At 42.3% G+C, this 22499-nt stretch overlaps 1 protein-coding gene across 9 annotated transcripts in view; it reads right to left on the reverse strand.

The window, feature by feature from the left end:
- DISC1 (DISC1 scaffold protein) overlaps positions 1–22499 on the reverse strand; it is a 369472-nt gene that overhangs the window by 202387 nt on the left and 144586 nt on the right. For 8 of the 9 annotated variants that reach the window (XM_019813074.3, XM_045039941.1, XM_003993922.5 and 5 more), the window contains one exon: positions 11220–11408. In XM_019813074.3, the coding sequence (XP_019668633.3) occupies positions 11220–11408 (189 nt within the window). Of the gene's footprint in view, positions 1–11219; positions 11409–22499 lie in introns of those variants that run through there. The other variant, XR_006586906.1, reaches the window with a different exon arrangement.

A 22499-nucleotide genomic window follows, 5' to 3' on the forward strand; every position in this document is an offset into this window, starting at 1 on the left:
GCTGCTCCTTGTGGAGAGAAGGAGAGGGAGCCGTGGCAAACCCAACAGCCCTCTACGAAAAGCTGGTGACAATTTAAAAGGTCACCCCTTCTGGAATTCTTCCAAGACAGGGATGTCCTTTTCCTACCATATTCTTCAGCACTCTCCCTCAAACTGCTGCTTCAGAGGCCACACACACACACACACACACACACACACACATTATAAATAGACACCCTCCTTCCGTCTATGAAATAACAGCATGCTTTCGAAGAAAAAATTCCTACAGGCAGGAGCTATTTTTCTAATGGATCTATTCAAGAAAACGAGAAAAGGGGCGCCTGGGTGGCGCAGTCGGTTAAGCGTCCGACTTCAGCCAGGTCACGATCTCGTGGTCCGTGAGTTCGAGCCCCGCGTCAGGCTCTGGGCTGATGGCTCAGAGCCTGGAGCCTGCTTCCGATTCTGTGTCTCCCTCTCTCTCTGCCCCTCCCCTGTTCGTGCTCTGTCTCTCTCTGTCCCAAAAATAAATAAACGTTGAAAAAAAAAAAAAAAAGAAAATGAGAAAAAAAAAAGGCCAAAGACAGCGAGGCACTAAACATGAGCTGCGTCATGCAGAAGGAGGTAGGCAGCGGGTAGAAAGCCGCACACCTCTCCCGGCTGGTGCATTTTCATGGATGTGCACACGAAAAACAATTCCTTCCCTAGATTTATTGTAAACAGTGAAGCCAGTTCATTATGGCCCCCAAATGCAGGACTTCCCAAGATGTCACATTTGTTTGAAAGGCCAGGCCCAATGAATATTAATGCACAGAGTGGAGACAGCACGCTTTTCCTGGGGAAGACCTGTCTATGCCACTGTTTGTTACGTTATTTGCACCCTGATGCCTTAAGAAGTTTCAGAATTTATTCTAAACTGCCATCTCAGCTTGTTATCATTGTTTACAAAAATGTCTTTTCTTGGTCTGTTACTAATTATGGTAAGGGGTTAATTTCACACACATGCACACACACAAAGGAAAAAAATTAGAATAACCATATTCTATAAAGATGAGGAAATCATCAAGTTCCCTTCCCCTCCCCATCCCCCCAAAACAGGCAAACACATGGACAATAAACTATAAAGAAAAATTACAAAGGCACAAAAAGAAGCGAGTTCAGCCTTGCAGCTGGTCAAATAAATGCAAAAAAGAAGGCATGAACTAAATACTACCTAATTATTGTTATACTAATAACCTTTAAGAAATAACACCCAGGATGGGAACGGATAGGATGGGAACATCGATTACACTGGTGTAATTCTTCTGAAAGTCAATTTGCAGCATGTAACACATACCGTGAGGATGATTATGTTTGTTGGTCCAGTAATGCCGATCTGGCACTTTATCTTTAGAAAAGAACTCATAAAAATGATCATGAAACACACCAAAATAAGGGATGGTTAAGCAAATCATGGTATACTGAGTCTTGGAATACTATAGAGATCACAAATAATAAACTGGAATGCTATGTAACAACAGGGAAATGTAAGTGTGTGATGAGGAGGATGGCTCTGGGGCCAGAAGGTCTGAGTCCCATTCTAGCTCTTCGCTTCCCATCTACAACTCCCTGAGCTCACTGAGCCTCAGTGTCCACGTCTGCAGAATGGGAATGACAAATTTATCGCAACATACAGGTGCGAGGCTTGAGTGATGTAACGCTTTCATTATCACCATATAAGGCTAAGGGCAGCGAGAGGACACACAGTGCAAAAAGTCTGCATGTGCCCTAGGCACTGGGGGGTGGCAGTTGGGAGGTGGGGAGGGGGGGACACTAAAAATGACACCAAGAGCTCTGTTACAGAAGTTGTATGTATAATGGGCATTTTTTGTTCAGCTTTGAAAACGTGCTTTATTTATGCTATTTTGTGGCATAATTTTTTTAAAAAAATTTAAGCCACTAGAGTAACCCCAGGACTCTGATAAGCTTGAACTTCAGAGGATTCTTGTATAATGCATAGAGGAAATGGCTTTGCCTCCAAAGGTTGAGGTGTTCCTAGGAAACTGCAGACCACTAGGGAATTTCAGTATTTGGTGACCTTCTCAGGGCAGACATGGAGTTTGGTATTCAGCCCCTGCTGTTCCTCAGTCTCTGGGGGGAAAAATGGGGTTGGGCGAAGGGCAGACTTTTGCCAAATTCTAGTGCTCCGTCTTGCTAATACAACTGGGACATGTGGACCAAAGTCAAACGCTGGGTCACACAGAGTTAAAAAGAAGCCTCAACACTACAGTCACCTTGTCTGAGCAAGACCAAGCTTCCTTTCATTAAGCACACCCTGAAATCACAGTATATTTGCATTCGGTTCTTCCTTAGGGAAAGGTAGTATAATATTTGGGGATCCATGAAGTATAAAGCAGCCACAATAACACATACAAAAAAAGAGAGACATTCAAAACAGGCTAAAATAACCCAAAGTTTAACATCATTTTGGTAAATAAAAGGAGAATTACAAAGCTCGGTTATAATTAAATCTAAAAGCAAAGTATGCAATCAGTTGCTAATGAGTTATCAAGACTTTGGAAAGTATAACATCAAGACAAAAATACCATCACATTATAACTATGTGAGCGTGCAAAATACAAGCATATCTGGTTTATAAATTTTTGATGATGTCAAGTCAGTATGTCTTTAAGCAACTCTTGATGGTTTCTGTCACTCTATAAATATTAAATTGCAGTGCATCAGTTTAGGATTGCCCACCCCTATGGTGATCCAACTCTCCCCAGCTGTGTAAAAATCTGGAGGGAAAGTGGATGGGACACGATGGCTACCCCCCAAATGCAAAAGTGTGGTGGGCCCAGGGCCACAAAAATTGGTGCAGCGAAACAGGGAAGGAAAACATTCATCGGCACATCTTTTCTCCTTTACGAGAGCTAAGAAAACCTGAAAAATCAAAGTGACAACAAAGAATGGCCTCTCAAGTATTGTCTCTCTTGGGTTGCTAAATATGTGGCAGTTTCAAAGAAAAGGAGGCACCCAAGGGAAATGGCAGGAGGCCCTAACTCAGGGCAACGTCCACGAGGAAAACAAGATATTTCGTACAAAATTAATAACTGAAAAAAACTGTGACAGCACAAAAGATGTCACAGCACCAACAGCACTGAATTCTGGGAAACCTCACAAGATTGGATTCAGTGAAAACAACCAGTCTTAGTTCCTCAAAGCCCTGAATTGTAGAATATTTTAAATGTTTTATTTAAAGTTTAGAAACTCACTCCAAGAAGCTTAAAAAGAGGACTATCACATTCTGCAAGTTGAATTCCGTGTAGTCAGTAGGATGACCCATTCGTCAATTCGTAGACGAGCCGGGCTTGTGATACCAGAACCTCTGGAGAGTATGCCGACCTACTTGTTAATGCCCGTACTTATAAGAACACAAAGGAAAACACTGGCATCTAAGGAGTTTAGAATAGGAAACATAACTATCCACAGGTCTTTGAAAAAATATCAAACAGCGGTTTGAAGTTAACAAATATGCATCCAATTAAATTGTTACAGTTCAACTTTTTTTTCCAATCAGCTGTGGTATGCTAGGTTCCTCTTAGTCACCCTTCGACAACAAAGGCTTTGGTTGTAATACAAAATATGTTGTTTTCATAACGATGATAAGCTACAGAACCTCCTATCAAGTGAAATGATCCATCTGGTGTCAGGGAAGTTGCAGATAAGATATCATCATTTCAGGAATGAAATACAGAGAACATACATAGAAATTTCAAAAGTAGGGGGAAAAAATCTTTTCAGGGCACTCAACATTACCAAGAGATGACTTTTAGACTTTGTTCTTAATAGTTATGACTGTGAGTGTAGCATTTAGGTAGAGCAGTGAGGTTGAGGGATGTATAGAGAAGCTCGTGCTGGAAATCAAGTTCATGAAGAATATAAACCAACATAAAAAAACAAATACACACACACACACACAAACAAACAAACATAAAACTGCAGACAAAAAATTCAAATCCTGGCCCCTACCCTTCATGTTCCTGTGCCTCTGGACAAGGCTCTGACCCACCCTAAGCCTCAGCGTCTTCAACTATAAAATGGAGACTAGACTGAGGCCGGCCACACACTGTCTAGAGAATCAGGCAGCTAAATATGTGTCAAGACTTGGCTCAGTGCCTGGCACAGAGTAAGGGCTTAAAGAACAAAATGAAAAGTAATCCACATTTATTAGTGAAGAGAAACTGACAACATCCAGGGGACCACTCCTTCCTTTGAAAGAACACAGTAAATCCATAATAGCTATAGTTAATCTGTGCACACAGCAAGGGGTCCAATAAATACATGCTGAAGATAGACAACAAAGAGCCAAGGAAGAAGAAATCTTAAGAGAACTCAATTTTACACCTGTAAGCATCTATATAAAAGGTAATATGAACCCCTTTATGAATCCCTTAGAACGGAGTCCTACTAATTCTAACTAAGTTCTAGCATCATAATAATAACAATCTGTTTTCAAATCGTAACCTAATGCTGAAGTTGTTCAGTTAACTGAGGGTGGTACCACTCCCACCTGCGGACATTTAAAAATGAGAGTGGGGGGAAGAGTTTGCACAGAAGACACCAGACAGGAAGCAGGAAGCACTCTGCAGGACCTGACAGGTCTCATGCAACAGACCACCCCTCAACCACACCACGCCACACCCAAACCGCAGCCAAGGGACTCTCCTCTAGGAATCGTGGCGCTCCACCTACTCCCCATTCTGAGCTTAATCTTCAGGAGGGAGTGTAGGAGCAGGAGTGTAGGAGCATGTGCACACACACCAACGTCATCAAAAGCCCAGAGTCCACATGAAATCGAGAAAGACTAGGAAAGACGCTCACTATTGCCAAGAGCGATCCACCAGATGCTTCAGCGTCACGCACACCCACCCTATTACGGAGAATCCCGTTCCCACTCCAAACAAAGTAGCAAATCAAAAAACTGCCTCTTGCAATTGGGTGTGAAATACAATTAAAATCATCACTGCATTCCCACCCAGGGGATATGTGACCGAAGTATTGGGAAGGGAGTGTAGATAACAAACAGGGACGCAGGTGGAAAAGTAACAAGTGAGGACTTCTAAAAAATTACATAAAAATAGAAGATCAGAAAGAGTGGAGAGCAAGGGAAAAAATGAACAAAGTATGGATGCGATCATGGGAATGCTAGATCAGAAGGGACTAGAGTACATGGGGACTTTAGTGGCCTCAGGGACTGCAGGATTCACTCTGGACCACAACGGCCTACCACAGTGCCTGGCATACGTAAGTGCTCAATAAATGCTTACTGAAATGACGCATGGATAGATGAAAACACTGGCATACGTGAAGGAACTGAGAGGCAGAGATCAGCCAAAAATCAGTCATTCATCCAACCTCATGTTGTGATGCCTCTCTATGCCAAGTGTTGCACAGATGATTAGCCAACAACAGAAGCGAGATTAAACTGAGGCCTCCTACATCCTAACACAGGCTTTTTACACTGTGGTGGAGAGGCCTCCCAAAAGAATCATCACAATTTTTTGACAAAAGAGGAAAGAAGTTCATTGCAAATTTCAACCAGAGAAATTCACAGGCAAAAGTGGAATACCAACAGAGAAGCAATGATAGAAGTAGATAAGGAAAAAAAAGAGAGAAATTTAAAATGCAAATACGTATTTAACAGCGATCCTGATAAAATAATAATTTTATTAATAAGATTCATCAACAATAAACAATTAAAAATGTAAAATTGCATCCCGTGGAAAAAAAACAGACAAAAAAAAGATGATGAAATTTTTTAAAAGAAGCTTTTCTCCCTAAGTTCATACTCTCTACGTTTTAAAACCTAAACAAAGATTTCTGATTTACAAATGCAAACACAAACTGAATATTCCCCACATAACAATCTCAGTTCCTCCACATACAGACCCTGCAGCCCATATCTGATTCCAAGACAAACAGCTTGGTCCTCAGTTATTAAGAGCTTGATCACTGTCCCGGCCTCTAAAGAGTAAAGCTGTCTACCGTGCAGACCTTCGTCAAAGCTCAGAGGGAAGAAGTGACATTTGGTGACTTTACAGAATATGATCTCTGGCCACTCTTCTAGGTTCGAAGTCTCATGTTTGAATCATGTCAGGTGACTGAAAGTTTCCATACTTAAACATAATTAGCCTGAGCCCTTCCTAATTCACTCCCATGGAATTATTATAATTTAACATGTTTCTTAAAATTTGGGAGATCTTAGAATGGTCCCTTTAAGGATTTGCTGAAACACTGGACCAAAATTTTTGTGGAGAAACATGTACACACCCACAGATCTAAGATATGTGTATATTTCAGTCTATCCGTGAAGTCTTCCTTTGAAGGCATCCCCTGTGGTTTTCTTCCAGGAGTGGCTGATAACAGCCACATGAAGAATGCTTTTGCATTTGTTATGAATCTGTTCGTGAGGACTTTTCAGTTTGCTCTCCAAAAAATAGCCTTTAAGAATTTAACACCACTCTGCATTCCTGAAAACCTTGTGATTCAAGCTGCTTTTGAGGAAGATAGATAGATGACTCTTCAATTGTCTTTTTTGCTCTGGCTCCTAGGAAGCTCCTTATCACATCATATTCTCAACCAGAATAATTAACACTTGTCATTGGATTTTCTTCCATCTCAACTTTCAAATTCTATTTTTTTGTTGTTGTGTTGTTTATACTTCCATTATTTGTACATTTTCCAATTCTCCATTTCCTCCCCATACAGACACACACCCAAAAGGCATGCAAATTCAATTCTTCCGTTCTATTTTTTCTTGAAAGTTTCTTCTAAATACATGGGATAAACGTGGAGAGAGAATTACTGCCTATTTATGCAGAACTTGTAAAGCACACGATCTCTAAACTGAAAGTCTTTTCTTACTAGGTGTGAGGTGACTTCTAAAAGAAGCTTCACTTGTGGACTTCAAAGTTTAAGGAGCAAGTATCTCACTAGAGAATGTCACACTTCCTTTCATCAGCTATTTCAAGGTCAAAAATCATGAGGCAGTCCAAAAACCAGGGCAGGACCATGTCAGCATGGACACAGGACCTTTCTAATCTAACGCAAAAGGTAGGTACAGTGGTCTTCCCTTATCCACAGAAGATGCATTCCAAGACCCCCAGGGGATGCCTGAAACCATGGAGAGTACTGAACCCTATGTACACTATGTTTTTTAGTATACATACATACCTATGATAAACTTTAATTAACAAATTAGGTACATTAAGGGGCGCCTGGGTGGCTCAGTCAGTTGAGCATCCAACTCTTGGCCTTGGCTCAGGTCCTGATCTCACAGTTTGTAGGATCAAGCCCCATGTCAGGCTCCTTGCTTTCAGCTTGGGATTCTCTCTTCTTCTCTCTTTGCCCCTCCCTAGTTCGCATGCACACTCTCTCTCTCTCTCAAAACAAATAAATAAACATTTAAAAAAAACAAATTAGGCATGTAAGTAATGAACAACAATAACTAATAATAAAATAGATCAATTATAATGATATACTGTAATAAAAGTTTTGTGAATGTGGTCTCACTCTTTCTTTCAAAACATCTTGTTCTCCTGCACTCACCCTTCTTGTGACGATGTGAAATGATAAAATGCCTACGTGATAAGATAAAGTCGGGGAGTGATGTAGGTGTGGTGATGTAGGGTTAGGCTACTACTGATCTTTTGATGATTCGTCAGAAGAAGGATCATCTTTGTCCTGACTGGGGTCGACTGTGGGTAACGGAAACACTGGAAAACGAAACTGCAGATAAGGGGGATCTCCTGTAGCAGCCCCAAACCATAACTGAAAAATTGACTGCACTCCAACTTTATTACACGTAAAAAACTGCTCCTTCTCCGCCCTCCATTTGTGCTTATTCATTGAAAGGCAAATGAGTTAAAGCTGAACAGAGCCAGCCATCACTGCCAGTAAAAACGAAATCCTGCCGTTTGATACTCGCACAGAAAACTCCTTTACGTACTTTACGGACCCTCTACAAGAATTCCTGACAGCTCAGTGGGCCACAGATCCTGCCAGATTTTTGAGCTACATCTTTTCCATTCAGGCAGCTGGCATAAAATGGGAAAATTCATTAACATGCTAATGATGTCCTATTTAAAATTCTAGCCCTGATTATTCTGTGATTAAATCTCTCCCCTTGACGTCTGCTTCCTTTATATCTGAGTTATAGTGTGAAATCAACAATATTAATAAAGTACAATACAGATTACCAAGTTATACACAAGGGATGGAAAAAGTTATATAAATCTCATGGTTGTCTTTTTTCTGAAAAGCAGGTGTAGCAAACTAAAGAAGTTACTGATTTTTTTGTCCTACCCTCCTTAAAAAAAAAAACAAAACATTAAAATCCATAAAAATTAAAGGTTTATAGCTAATCTCCATAAGTATTCAGGGGCTGAAAGATAGATTTAGCTTTCCATTCTATTTCACTGTAAAGTTGCTAAGAATTCAAATGTGTTCTCCCGAAGTCTTAAGAACAGCTGATAGAGGTTAAAACACACAGCCTTTGCATCTCTTCACAGAGACTATGTGTCACTGAGACAAAGTCAATGGATTCAGTGATGATTTCTGTCTCTCTTTGCCTTTGAGGACTCTGGCACATTTCAGTACTTTTTCATCATCTTGTTCTGTCTGCTGACACCCCCATCTGAAAATCCCACTCAGACAACTCAAGCATCTTCCATGAAAGACAAACTTACCTCTGTGCTCACTAAATTAGAATGAATTTTAAGAATTAAAAAAAAAAAAAAAAGAAGACCCAAGGTCTGGGTCTGTAATTCAAAGTAAAGGAGTAAAGGAATAAAAGAAATAAAGGTATGTTTCATTTTAACATCTGGCCCATGTAAATGACCAAAATTTATGGCACATTTACTATTTTCAAAGACACCACCCTGGATACTGAGACAATACAAATGAAACTAATCACAGTGCTTTTCTTTGATCTCAGTCTAGCCAGAGACATAGATGTAATAATATCGTAAGTCATCAGCAAAGCACTTTCCATCAATAAGAGTTCTCTGTATAACAGACTACCAATTGTTCCCTAAAACTGCAAATCTCAGGGTGCCTGGGTGGCTCAGTCGGTTAAGCATCCAACTCTTGATTTGGGCTCAGGTCATGATCTCACGGTCATGAAATCCAGTCCCATGTCGGACTCTGCTCTGGGCATGGAGACTGCTTGAGATTTTCTCTGTCCCTCTCCCCCTCTCCCCCTCTCCCCCTCCCCTGCTTCACTCTCCCTCTCTCTTTCCCTTAAAACAAAAGAAAACAAAACAAAACATGAAACCAAACAAAACTCTCCATTTGCTATAGAAACAGAACCCCTGGCTGGCCTTGGACATGTGTGTGTGTGTCAGCCATCTTGGTCCAAGATGTGTGGATGGACAGAATAGAAGAGCCTGGGTCCCTGACCATCATGGAGTTGCTCATCGGTATCCGAATTGACTTCTTCCCAGGTGCAACTATAGCTAGAAATCAAAATCTGCTTTAAGAATTCTACATATTGCCCATTTCTTAAATAGTCTTATTTTAAAATATTTTATCTAAGGATAAAAAAGTCAGCTCACGGTACATACACACATGTGCATACTGGCCCTCTGTATTTGCTCTATATTTAAAGCTCTACTTTTAGAGCTCCCTCTAAATTTTAACTCTCAAAAGCCAACAAAAGACAGAATATGGACTTTGGCCTAGTTTTATTGCATTTCAATGGATAAAAGCTTCAATCTACTATGGAATTTATGATTTATTTATTTATCTGTCTGCCATTACTCTCACTGACCCAAGATTATTAATTTGGTTGACCCAATAGCCAGGTCACCTCAGATTGGTTAAAACTTAGCTTCAGTCTAAAGCACGGGGAAAAGGATAGCGGATCCAGCAAAATCCAACCCTAAAACATAAAGAACACCTTCACAACAGTAACAGTAACAAGTAACAGTAATAGTAACGGTAACTGAGCCCAATGAGGGGCTTAAAGGCATGAACCAGGAGATCATGACCTGAGCCAAAGTTGGAAGCTTAACTACTGACTGAGCCACTCAGGAGGCCCCTTTATTCAGTCTTAAGCACAAATCTTCATTTACTTCAATCTGTGGAGTATTTTCAAATAGCCATATTTCAAATGTGGCTACCTAACATCCCCATTCTTTTCTTATTTCTTTTTAAATAAGCATACTTTGTAAATATAGCTATTTATTAGTAGATAGGTCTTTCATTTTTCTTGTGAACAACATTTATTTAGGGACCATGATATACTATGTATGACCTCTGGCCTCCAGCAACCTTTACTCCCTAGAAGAAATGCAAGGGCAGTCTCACACATACACACATACACATACACACATACACACACACACACACACACACACACCCTCAAAATCTTTAGAAGTTGCCTCATTTAATCTGCATGACTTCATCAGCCTTTGAACTAGATATTATTCTCCTCATTTTACCAGTGAAAAAACAGGTTCTAGCGTCTAACATATTTTAAATCTGAATTTATTTTTCGTGATTTCATTCTTCCGATTAGAAACTGAACCACTGTAAATTCTTTACATGTTTTTAAAGAAATAAGTTTTCACTTTTTCACTTCATCAATTTGGACTGAACCAGCATCTTCTGAGACCATCCCTCAGGGAACCAACCTCAAGGTGACCTCAGTTGCTCTTAACAACCGGAACAGGAAAAGAACACAAGCAAAGAACACAGTAACTCCTCTGACAGGCAGACACTTCAGCTAGGGCAGCACTGGCCTCTTCTACATCATTCTTCCTGAGGAAAGAAGCTCTCAGAAAACCTCACACATAGAAGAGCCACTTCATGGTCTTTATTCGGTTTTCTGAGTCAGCCTGCTTTCGTCTCTGATTGTGCAAGCCAGAAGACTGAGCCAAGGAACAAAAGGAACATAATTGTCAAACAGAAAATTCTCAAGACCTGTGCCAAGGGAGGGATTGCTCTAAATAATCACAAGGCCATTAGCAAATTCGGGGGGGGGGGGAGGGGGTGAGACAGAAAAAGAAAAGACATCGCCTGCTAGTAGCAAAACAAAAGCTGAGAAGTAATTCTATCCCATTCGCCAAGGCTCCTGCCAAATAGATACTCCAGGAAAAGTGTCGTGTGCTCCAGGACCCCCTTCACGGGGATGGTCACACTACCACCACACAATACAATTGGTACCGTAGATATTTCACCAGGCGGCAGTGACTACTTACCGTGGGCAGTTTCCCCCTGGTCCAGCTCCTTTCTCAGTCTGCTGTAGTCTTCCTTCACACTTCCCAGCTTCTGGGCATTCCTGGAGCTCAGCAGCAGCAGTTTGTCGAGGAGTCCCTCCAGCCCTTCCCTCTCCGATGTTAGTGATCTCATCTCCTCCGTGAGCTCCTTGGCTGTACAGAAATGGTTTCCTGCAGCACATTGCAAGAGAGAAGGAGGGAAAACAAGTTTTACAGCATCCCCACATGTGGAAGATTTAGCGACAGCTAAGGCGCACCAACGGTACGGAGAAAGAGGGCTGAGCTTTGCAACTGCATCCAACTGCATGAATGGTCTTCCGTGGAGGAGTCCGGGAAAACATTGACTATCCTCCTTCTGCTAGGAAAACCCCCAGTCTCTTTAGCGCCTTATTCTCGTTTCATCTGCTGTAAACGTTCCATTGACCAATTCGTGTCCCTGTGAAACACAATGACACAAAAGTGTCCGAGTGAAATCCAGGGAAGCCACATGCTATCACGCCATTCAAATATCCAAATGTCAAAGAGAAATGGAAAGGGACAAGCCGTTGGAGTCAGCCTAGACCTCAATTCAAATCCTATTCCTCCTGTCACCCCACCTGCATGACCTTGAGCAAAGAAAGAGGCATGTGCAATTTCAGGGCAAACTTCTCATAAAATCTGATTGTACTAACACCTGCATCACAGGTGGCTTCAAGAATAAACATGAAATTCTGTAAAGCACTAAGTAAAATATATCACACACTGAATTTAGCAAGATTGCGGGATACAAGGGCAATATACAAAAGCAATTGCATTTCTAAGCATCAGCAGCAAGTGGTCTATGAATTTTTTTAGAATGCCATTTACAAGATTTTAACACTCAAAATACTTAGGGATAAATTTAAAGAAACATGTGGAAGACCTCCACACAGAAAACCATTTTTAAAACTCCTGAAAGAATAATTAAAGAAGACTTAAAGGAATCAGAAAAATAGAAACTATATATACATATATTGGAAAATTGAGTATTTTTAACATTTCTACTTTCCTCAAATTCATCTATTCATTCGATACAATTCCAGTCAAAATCTCATAATGGTCTTTTGTAGAAAGTGACAAGCTTATTCTAAAACATAAAGGAAAATGCAAAGGCCTGGATCAGCCAAAAAAAATCCTTGAAGTAGAACGAAGAGGAGATATATTACTTGATTTCAAAATAATGCTGAAGCTACAGCTCACGACCGTATAACATTGGCATACAGATAAATAGACAAACAGATCAATGGAATAGAATAGTCCAGAAGTAGACCTCACACAGTCAAATGACTTTCAACAAAGCGCCAGAGTAAGTCAGTGAGGAAAAGAGTACAATGGACCCCTGAACAACACAGGTTTAAAACATGTAGATCCAGGTACACATGGATTTTTTTTATAAATACAGTAGAGTACTGCAAATATATTTTCTCTTTCCTGTGATTTTCTTAATAACATTTAACATTTTCTTTTCTCGGGGCGCCTGGGTGGCTCAAGTCATGATCTTGCAGCTCGTGGGTTCGAGCCCCGCATCAGGCTCTGTGCTGACAGCTCAGAGCCTGGAAACTGTTTCAGATTCTGTGTCTCCCTCTCTCTCTCTGCCCCTCCCCTGCTCATGTTCTGTCTCTCTCTCAAAAATAAATGAACATTAAAAAAATTTTTTTTACATAACATTTTCTTTAGTTTACTTGATTATACGAATACAGTATGTAATACCTGTTGCATAAAAAATATGTGTTAATCAACTGTTTATGTTTATTGGTAAGGCTTCCGGTCAACAGTAGGCTACCAGCAGTTACATTTTTTGGGGAGTCAAAAGTTATACTCTGACTGCGTGGGGGGCCAGCACCCCTAACCTCCACATCGTTCAAGGGTCAACTGTATTGCCAACAAATAGCAATAGAACAACTAGCTAGCGAGATGGAGAAATATGAACCTTGATCCATAGTTCAAATCATACACAAAATTTCATTAGAGACAGATCACAGAGCTACCTGTAGCAGCAAAAACTATAAAGCTTCTAGAAGAAAATACAGAATACCTTTCTGACCTTGGAATAAGCAAAACTTTGGTTAGGACCCAGAAAACACTACCTATAAAAAAAATAGGTAAGTGGACTTCATCACAATGATAAAACCTTTACTCATAAAAAATACCATTAAGAAAATGAATAGGCAAGCCACAGACGGGGAGAATATATTTGCAATACGTCTATCTGACGAAGGAGTGGAATCCTACAACTCAGTAATTAAAACACAAATGGCCCCATGGAAAAACAGGCAACTGACTTTACAGGGTGAGATATGCAAAGGGCTGGTGATCCTATGACAACATGTCGGTGTCTCTTAGTCAACAGAAAAATACAAATTCATGCCACTGCAAAACCATTCCAATGGCTCAAGTGAATGACACCAAAGCCCAAGGTTATGGACTCCTGTGCATAATGGGAGGGTCAATGGCACAACCACCTTGCGGAGACTTCTGTCCATGTCTCATAAAGTTAAAAACACACCTACCCCTGGACCCAAACATTCTACTTCCAGGTATTTACCCAGGAGAAACAAAAACGTGTAATCAAAAATAGTTATACTCAAAAGCTCATCGTGGCTTCACCTGTGGTAGCCCAAATGAAACAAACTAAATGCCCATCGAGGGGAGAAAAGCAGACGCAGAGGCACATCTACACAATGGAAGACAACTCCACCACAAAAAGGCACAAGGGCCTCATACACACGGTGATGTAGGAATCTCTCAAAAAAGAAGAAAGAAGAAAGAAAGAAAGAAAGAAAGAAAGAAAGAAAGAAAGAAAGAAAGAAAAAAGGTGCAAAAGACTGCATATCACATGATTCCATTAAGTTCTAGCACAGGCAAAACTGATCCATGGTGAAAGATATCAAAACAGAGGCTGTCTGGGGAAGGAACACAAAGGTGGCTTTTCTGGAGTGATAAAAATATCTGCATAGGGCTGCAGATAACAGGTGTCAAAATTCCTATAATGGGGCACTGAAGATCTGTGCATTTCACTGAATATAAATCATACCTCAATAAAAAAGGAAAAATATATTAGGGGAAATTTTAACATGAAACTTACACTATCAATTAAGAAGCATATCCCATTAACGAGCCCTCTGTAAATAATAGTTATTGCTACCAGAGGGCTCCATGATGCTTCCACAATAAAAGCTACAAGCCTTTTCTCCTCAATCTCTTACCACATCCCTATGAAGGAAGTTAGGTCCTATGTTATCTATTCTGAAATGCACGCTTTGGTTTTCACATGTTAACATCTCTGAAGTGGTGATGCCTCTTACAGTTGCTATCAGGCAGGAGGTAGTCTGGATGAAGCTGTTAATGGGTGACTGTCTTTCTTGGTGGCCTAGAGGACCATCTGCAACCCCCTGGTGTCTCAAAGTACAAACCATTTAAGGATCATTTGGGACCTGGCTGTTGCCATCTATTGTAATGGATCTGTAAGATCAGGAAAGCACCGACACTTAAAACTTCAAGAATGGTGTTGCAGCTTGGCAGAAACCTATAGAACCCCATAGAAATGGTAGTTTATTCTTAGAGGATAAAGACTTCCATCACCAATAGTTTCACTGCCGCAGAGGATGAGAACAGGTGAAATAACCTGAGCTCCGACCACTTGGAATTGAAATGTGGTTCAGAACACTCAGACTCTGAACATGAAGACATTTTAGGAACACCCTAAGTGATTAATTTTCCTCTTGGAAGAGTGATACGTGACTTTTCAAAAGCCTAAATACATCTAGAAGAACTATTTTAATATGTATAAAATAAAAATTCGAAGCTATAGAAAGCATATCATTGTTTAGTTGACAGTGATTTTTCTTTCGTAGTAGTGTATAAAATAACAGTGCATTTTATGCTCACTGAAATACAAGTTGTTATCTCTGCTTAACAATCAGGAAAGCTGAAATCTAACGAAAAAAAATATCTTGCTGAGGTTACCTAGCAATCAAATGGAGGGCAGGTTTCCAACTCAAACATAACTCCAGAGCCCTTCTTCGGTACTATAAACTATGCTGTTTACTTCTTTATTATTAATAGGCAGATTTCAACCCGATATAAATGGGAGAAATGTGACAAAATATTGTCCCACTTTAAAGGCATTCTGAGGGGCACCTGGGTGACTCAGTTGGTTGAGCGTCCGACTTTGGCTCAGGTCATGATCTCCGGTCCATGGGTTCGAGCCCCACGTCAGGTTCTGTGCTGACAGCTCAGAGCCTGGAGCCTGCTTCTGATTCTGTGTGTGTCTCTCTCTGCCCCTCACCCACTCATGCTCTGTCTCTGTCTCTGTCTCTCTCAAAAATAAATAAACATAAAAAAAATAAATAAAGGCATTCTGAACACCTAGCACATACATTTCTGTCACTGTAATCCATAGTGCCCAATTCCATGACTGGATAAATATCTTTTGAGATGCTATTTATTGGCTGCCCCTATAGCGGGCAAATGCAAGAGACAAGGCACCACCCGCTCTCCGGAAAGTACCATTAAATAAAGAAGAGAAGCCGTATTCTAGGAAGTGGACAAATATGCACTAGAAGAGCTCAGAGAAAAAAGGCTGTTCCAGAAGGTGAAACAGAGGCAGGTTTCATGAGGAAAGAATGTTAAGGTTTCCAAAAGAAAAAACGGAAACGTGGTTAGAGAGGAAAGGGCTTGGCTTCAGAGGGTGGTATGAGGCATGTGGCCAAGATGGAGACCAGACCCACAAAAAAGCTGGATTCAAATGGTAGAGGGTCCAAGATGCCAAGCTGATGGGCTTGACCCATTCAGGAAAAACAAAGTCCGGATAAGGAGCGCAGGCTGGACTTCCATGAGCTTTGAGCTGGAAATAGCAACACAACTAAACCATTTCCTGGACCCGTGATTTCTTTCCCAAACAGTGACCAAGTCAGGGCCGCTGTGGGATGGAGCCCCTGTGGACTTCCACAAAGAACCCCGAGTTTGGTAAGTACGGAGTACCCATTTGGGAAGATGAAAAAAGTTCTGGCCCTGGATGGTGGTGATGTTTGCACAATGATGTCAATGTACCTAATGCCACTAAACTGTAACTTAAAAATGGTTAAAAGGGCAAATTTTATGTGTATATTTATCTTATAATAAAAAGGTATCCTTTAAAAAAAAAACAAAAAAATAAAAGAACCTCAAGGGACATGCCATGATCCATGGGTGGTTTTGGGAAGACCAGCCCAGAGGTGTGACTGCCTCTAGACAGGGCAGCCACGAGCACAGGGTGATGCTTTCAAATGTCCCTTCCATGGCTGGGCTCAGGGAACCCCAACCTTTCTGCTGGGGCATATTTTCAAGCAAGGGAGGTGACGAAAAGTGAAGTGGGCACCACCTGTGTCCCCAGAGACACCAGGCAAAATATACCCCAGTGTGTAATCTCCTCTTACAAACAGTTCAGGGAGAAAAGACCTCTAAAAACAAACCAGAAAAGACTACACAGGGCAAGTGCCTGCCTAGAAGCTTTGCTGGATTTATAGGAAATACATCCTCAGATACCCCTGCAACTCACAGAAAGCTCTAGAGACCGAGCGCCTTAATAAAACATGAAAGAGATCATTAATTAAAACCTGGGTCCCTTCCTTGGTCCTGAGGGAAAATGCATAGTGACAGACGTGTAAATTTTATATATGCAGAAAGAGTGTGAATTCCCAGAGAGACAGTTAATATCGCAACCGAAGCCATGAGAAAATGCTACACTGCCCCCGGTGAATATTTTATGAGCATTTTGGTCTCAGATCCAAGCCCATGAGGTAAATCCTGCTTGATTTAGCCCTCCTTCATTACTGAAACTGGCCAAGAGCTCTGTGATGAAAATACAGAAAAGTAAACGCTGATCCCTGAAGGGAGTCCCATCAGTGACCCCGTGACCCCAATCTCTGTGACTCTAATGGGCCCTTTCCTAAATGCCACAGGAGGATTTGTGCAGATGAACGTCCTGCCTTTGCCATCATCCCACACATACACCAGGCTGCTCTTCAGCAAGAGAACAGTACTTGGGCCTTCACAGAGATTTTTTAGAGAACCTGTCAAAGTCTTTTCTTCTACAAATGCCACAATTAAAAACCTCCAGGGGAGGGGCACCTGGGTGGCTCAGTCAGTTAAGAGTCTGACTCTTGGGGCGCCTGGGTGGCACAGTCGGTTAAGCGTCCGACTTCAGCCACGTCACGATCTCGCGGTCCGTGAGTTCGAGCCCCGCGTCAGGCTCTGGGTTGATGGCTCAGAGCCTGGAGCCTGTTTCCAATTCTGTGTCTCCCTCTCTCTCTGCCCCTCCCCCGTTCATGCTCTGTCTCCCTCTGTCCCAAAAATAAATAAACGTTGAAAAAAAAAATTAAAAAAAAAAAGAGTCTGACTCTTGATTTTGGCTCAGGTCATGATTTCACAGTTTCGTGAGATTAAGCCCCTCATCGGGCTCTGCACTGACAGACCAGAGCCTGCTTGGGATTCTCTGTCTCCCTCTCTCTCTGCCCCTCTTCTCTTTCTCTCTCTCTCTCTCTCTCTCTCTCTCTCTAACATAAATAAATAAATATTTAAAATTAAAAAAAAAAAAAACCCAGGTTAATGCCAAAGCCAAAACTGATTTTACCCACTCTGTTCCTTCTAATTTTATGCTGTATCCTAAACAAATATCTCCCTCTTCTACTTCACAGTATCTCTGGGTTTTTTTTTTTTAGGTCATTTTTTGAGAGTCTGATTTTATAGATTACAGGAATCTTGTTACAGGAATAGTCTCATTTAGCCTTCTCACCAAGCCAGGATGGGGACCTTATAATGACTGTCCCTGATTTCCAGTTGAAGAAACTAAGACCCAGAGAGTGACCTTCCCAAGGTCACAAAGTTTTGGAGTTCTAAGATTCCACAGGAGGTTACTGAATTTGAACTGGGTTCTTCCAAGGTCACACTGGTTGCTAATACAGCTCAGTAAGTCACTTGGTCAAAACGTGAAAATGTGGCCACAAATCATCCATAAAGGGAGGGAGTATAAGGGCAGCTGGAGAATGAATCCTGTAGGCTGTGTCACCCAGTCTCTAGGCCTCACGTGACTTTAGGGGGAAGCCACACACACACACACACACACACACACACACACACACACACAGCACTTGCATAGGCCCACAGACATTTCCATCTGTAACGATTCTCCTAAAATTATTCATGTTTATGTACTCAAATTTCAGCTAGCCTTCTTTACTGGAAAAAAAGAAAGAAAGAAAGCCAGTGCTGAAAATCATCAAACTCTTTTTTCTGGCACAACGCCATATCTTTTGGGGAACGCCAAGCTCAAGTACACATGGTTCTAACAGCTTGAGAAAGCGTAGTACCTGGTGAGAGGCTGAATATACAAACAGATAATGGCCAGATCATTTCTAGAAAGAGCACTCTGACCCACAGCCTGCAGAACATGTCCAGGAAATGAACCCCCATATCTACAACAACCAGTCCAGGACCCAGGCTGCTATAAGGCAGGCTTGTAGGAAGCCAGGTTGCTATTTCTAGTAACAATCCAGGAAACAAAAAAGTCACTTCTGTAACAATTGGTCCAAGATGGCAGGATTGTATTAATAACTGACAGCTTCCCTAATCTTTGTCCCTGCTTCCAGCCAGAGAGAGCCAAACATGCCCCCTAACCAATCACACAGGCTGCTGTAAGTAGCCTGCCTCCAGTATCCCCAGCCTCCAGTCGGAGCACACCTGAAGCCTTCCCTTTTCCCCACTACAAAGCTTTCCCACTCCTCCGCCTGCCTTTGAGTCTCTACCGAAACACAGGTGATGGTGGCCGACTCCCTTGCTGTAGTAACCGCTGAAACAGCTTTCACTTCTCATTCGGTGAGTCTTGTTTATTTCCACACTGGATAGATACCATCTTTGAAAAATCTTTGCTGGGCCTATCATCCCCTCCAGTCACTGATCTAATTTTTTTAGAGACAGCGAAATATTTTGCGCTTATCTGGAAAATCTAGTTGATATCTAGATAGCCTTCCATTTAGACACCATTAGTGCAGCTAATTTTTATTCTCTGTAAAGGAAAAGTTGAATTGGATAGAACCATCGTCTAAAAAAAATTGGCTTGGAGTATCATAGACATCTTGACATGCTACTTAAGAATAAATGATTATCTGAACTATTTGTTCCTTGGAAACAAATAACGGGAGGCAGGTGGGAAAGAAAATATACCACAAACTGAGGGAAGACCCAAGGGAGGTGTGAAAATAACAGATTCTGAGGATCAGCAATCAACAAATGAGGTCCATTTTTTCTTAACATAATTAGTCTCACCGACTGTCTCCCAAGGGCCAGGCATCAGGCAAAGCCCAAGAAAAACAGAGGAGAGTGACTCAACAGATGGACGCCATCAATAACAGTGGATGATGCAAGGAGAGAAAGGCTGGAGCCAGAAACGCGCACAAAATGTCAACATCAGAGCAGTATCAGAAGGGGGGCATCAGAGAGCCAGGCTTTGATCCTAGCGGAGGGGAAATGGTCACAGCATGGCAGGCCCTGTGCCAGAGGAAGACTGGGATGCTAATCAGGTTACAGAGCACAGATAGAGACAGAGCCCAGTTATAGGACCTGGCGACCCATCCAAGGACTGGGTCCCAGCAGTGGTGCAGACCCAGAGGCCAACATGCAGGAAGGATGCTTGCTGCTGAGACTTACACGTGAGTACCACACTACTTAAATACCTTTTGTGTCTGGGCCTGAAAAGTCCTGGGAATTGAAGGAGCATTGAGGAGGCCACAGCTACAAGAAGGGAGGCATGCGTGCAGAGGGTGGGACTGGACTGAGTTAAGGCACAGGGCTCATCCCTAGAAGCCAGCAGCCGGGCAGGGGTCCAGCGTGGTGTTAAAGGAGATAGGCCCAAACTTCTGATGTTGACATCTTAACCACAGAGCCCAGATCAGCCGTACCCACCACACAAGGTGAGGGCCATCCCCTCACCTTGCCTCCCAAGCAGCAGCAGCCTAGTAAGGGGCCAAAGCAATCAATCTGTGGGGCAGAGGACAGAGTTTTCAGTGAGGGTCACAAAGAGGTTAAGAAGCCCTTGTCCAGGTTGGGCTACTCCCCCCCCCAACCCCTCTTTTTAGTTCAAATTTTTATTTAAATTCCAGTTCATTAAGGGGCACCTGGGTGGCTCAGTCAGTTAAGCATCTGACTTTGGCTCAGGTCATGATCTCACAGCTCATGGATTCGAACCCCGCTTCGGGCTCTGTGCTGCCAGCTCGAAGCCTGGAGCCTGCTTCATATTCTCCCTCTCTCTCTCTCTTTCTCTCTCTCTCTCTCTCTGCCTCTCCCCACTTATATTCTGTCTCTCAAAAATAAATAAACATTTTAAAAAATTTTCAAATTCCAGTTAATTTACAGTTCAACACTGGTTTCAAGTGGTTCATCACTACATACAACACTCAGTGCTCATCACAAGTGCCCTCCTTAGTACCCGTCCCCCACCCACCTCCCTTTGTCAATCCTCAGTTTGTTCTCTATCATTAACAGTCTCTTGTGGTTTGTTTCCCCCTCTTTTTTCTCCTTCCCATATGTTCATCTGTTTTGGCTCCCTTGTCTGAAAGTGGATTCTCCAGCCCCAGTTGAGTCACTCTAGCTGTCCCTGCCAAGGCCTACCCAAATTGCAGATTCCTGGGCAAAATGAAAGGTCAGTGATGCTTTAAGTCACTAAATCCTGAGGTTGATTTATTACACAACAATCGGTAATTGAGAACAGAGTTTGGTATCTGAACACTGCTGGAACAGACCCTAAAATCTGAGGCCCTGATGCTTACACCAGGTGGCAGGCAGAAGCCTCAACAGGCCTCGGTGCAGGCTAAAACAGAAGCAAGAAAAATATAATTGGAAGCTGGAAGAAAGGGGATCCTTGCCATGTAGTGATGGAAAGTTTGGTAACATTACCAACTGAAGGAGTATAGAAAAACTTCCTGGGGTGCCTGGGAGCCTCAGGGGTTAGGCGTCTGACTCTTGATTTCGACTCAGGTCATGATCTCATGGTTTGTGAGATCAAGCCCCAAGGCAGGCTTGCATTGGCAGCACAGAGCCTGCTTGGGATTCTCTCTCTCCTTTTCTCCATGCCCCTCGCCCCCCTCTTGCACGCACACACTCTGTCTAAATAAAAGTAAATAAATAATGGGGCGCCTGGGTGGCTCAGTCGGTTAAGCATCCGACTTTGGCTCAGGTCATGATCTCACAGTTCGTGGGATTGAGCCCTGCGTCAGGCTCTGTGCTGACAGCTCAGGGTCTGGAGCCTGCTTTGGATTCTGTGTCTCCCTCTCTCTGCCCCTTCCCCGCTCATGCTCTGTCTTTCTCTGTCTCTCAAAAATGAATAAACGTTTAAAAAAATTAAAATTAATAAATAAATAAATATAAAGAAAAACTTCCTAATAAATTTAGTCATATGGCCAAGGAGACTCCAGGCAGAATGCAGACGTGCCCACTGGCTTCCCGTCACTGCCTAGGATACAGTGCAAGAAAAGAGAAGTGAGTTAAAGAATACATCGTTCAATATGAAGGTGCTAGGATTTGCTGAATCTGAAAATAAAACTACTTTCTTATTCCTAGTCTCTGGAGACAGCAAATGATTCTCGAAGGAAGAGAAGGTCTCAGTCTATAGATCAAATCAAGGGTGGGAGATCTAACATGGTGAATCATAGAAACTTTCAGACAGACACAAGGCCCCCTGGTAATCTTAAACACACTCCCAAGACCCTCTTCATTCAAGAGTGCGTCCAAGAATCCCAAGGGCTTTGCCCCTCAGCGTTCTCACAGATGGCCCAAAATGGAGGAAGGCTTCTCTTGGAGAGGTACGTCATGGCTTTTGTCTAAAGGAGTGAGGATTTGCCATTCTGAATGGACTGGAAGTGTCCTGTCAGGATCCTGAGGGAAGTGCCTTTTCCCTGCTCAGGTTCCCCCACCCCCACCCCCGCTGTGGAGTATAGCTCGAAAGGAAACAGAAACCACATTGTGTGCAGAAGACGCAAAAGAATGATGACCACCCTGGCCCTGGCACGGCCGGTGAGGAGACCCCATTGGCTGGAAAGCCTGTTCGCCAAGGGCCTGCAGTGTCATCCGGAAACAGAGAGGTAAGAAGGTAAGCTCCCATCCCAGCTAAGTCTCCGATCAGGCCTCACCGATTTTCTCAGCTGATCAAAGAACTAAGCACAAAACCCAGGCCCCATATGCAATACACCATCTCAAGAATTTTCCTCGGGA

This window comes from Felis catus, chromosome D2 (genome assembly GCF_018350175.1).
Source record: "Felis catus isolate Fca126 chromosome D2, F.catus_Fca126_mat1.0, whole genome shotgun sequence".
Classification (NCBI taxonomy): Eukaryota; Metazoa; Chordata; class Mammalia; order Carnivora; family Felidae; genus Felis; species Felis catus.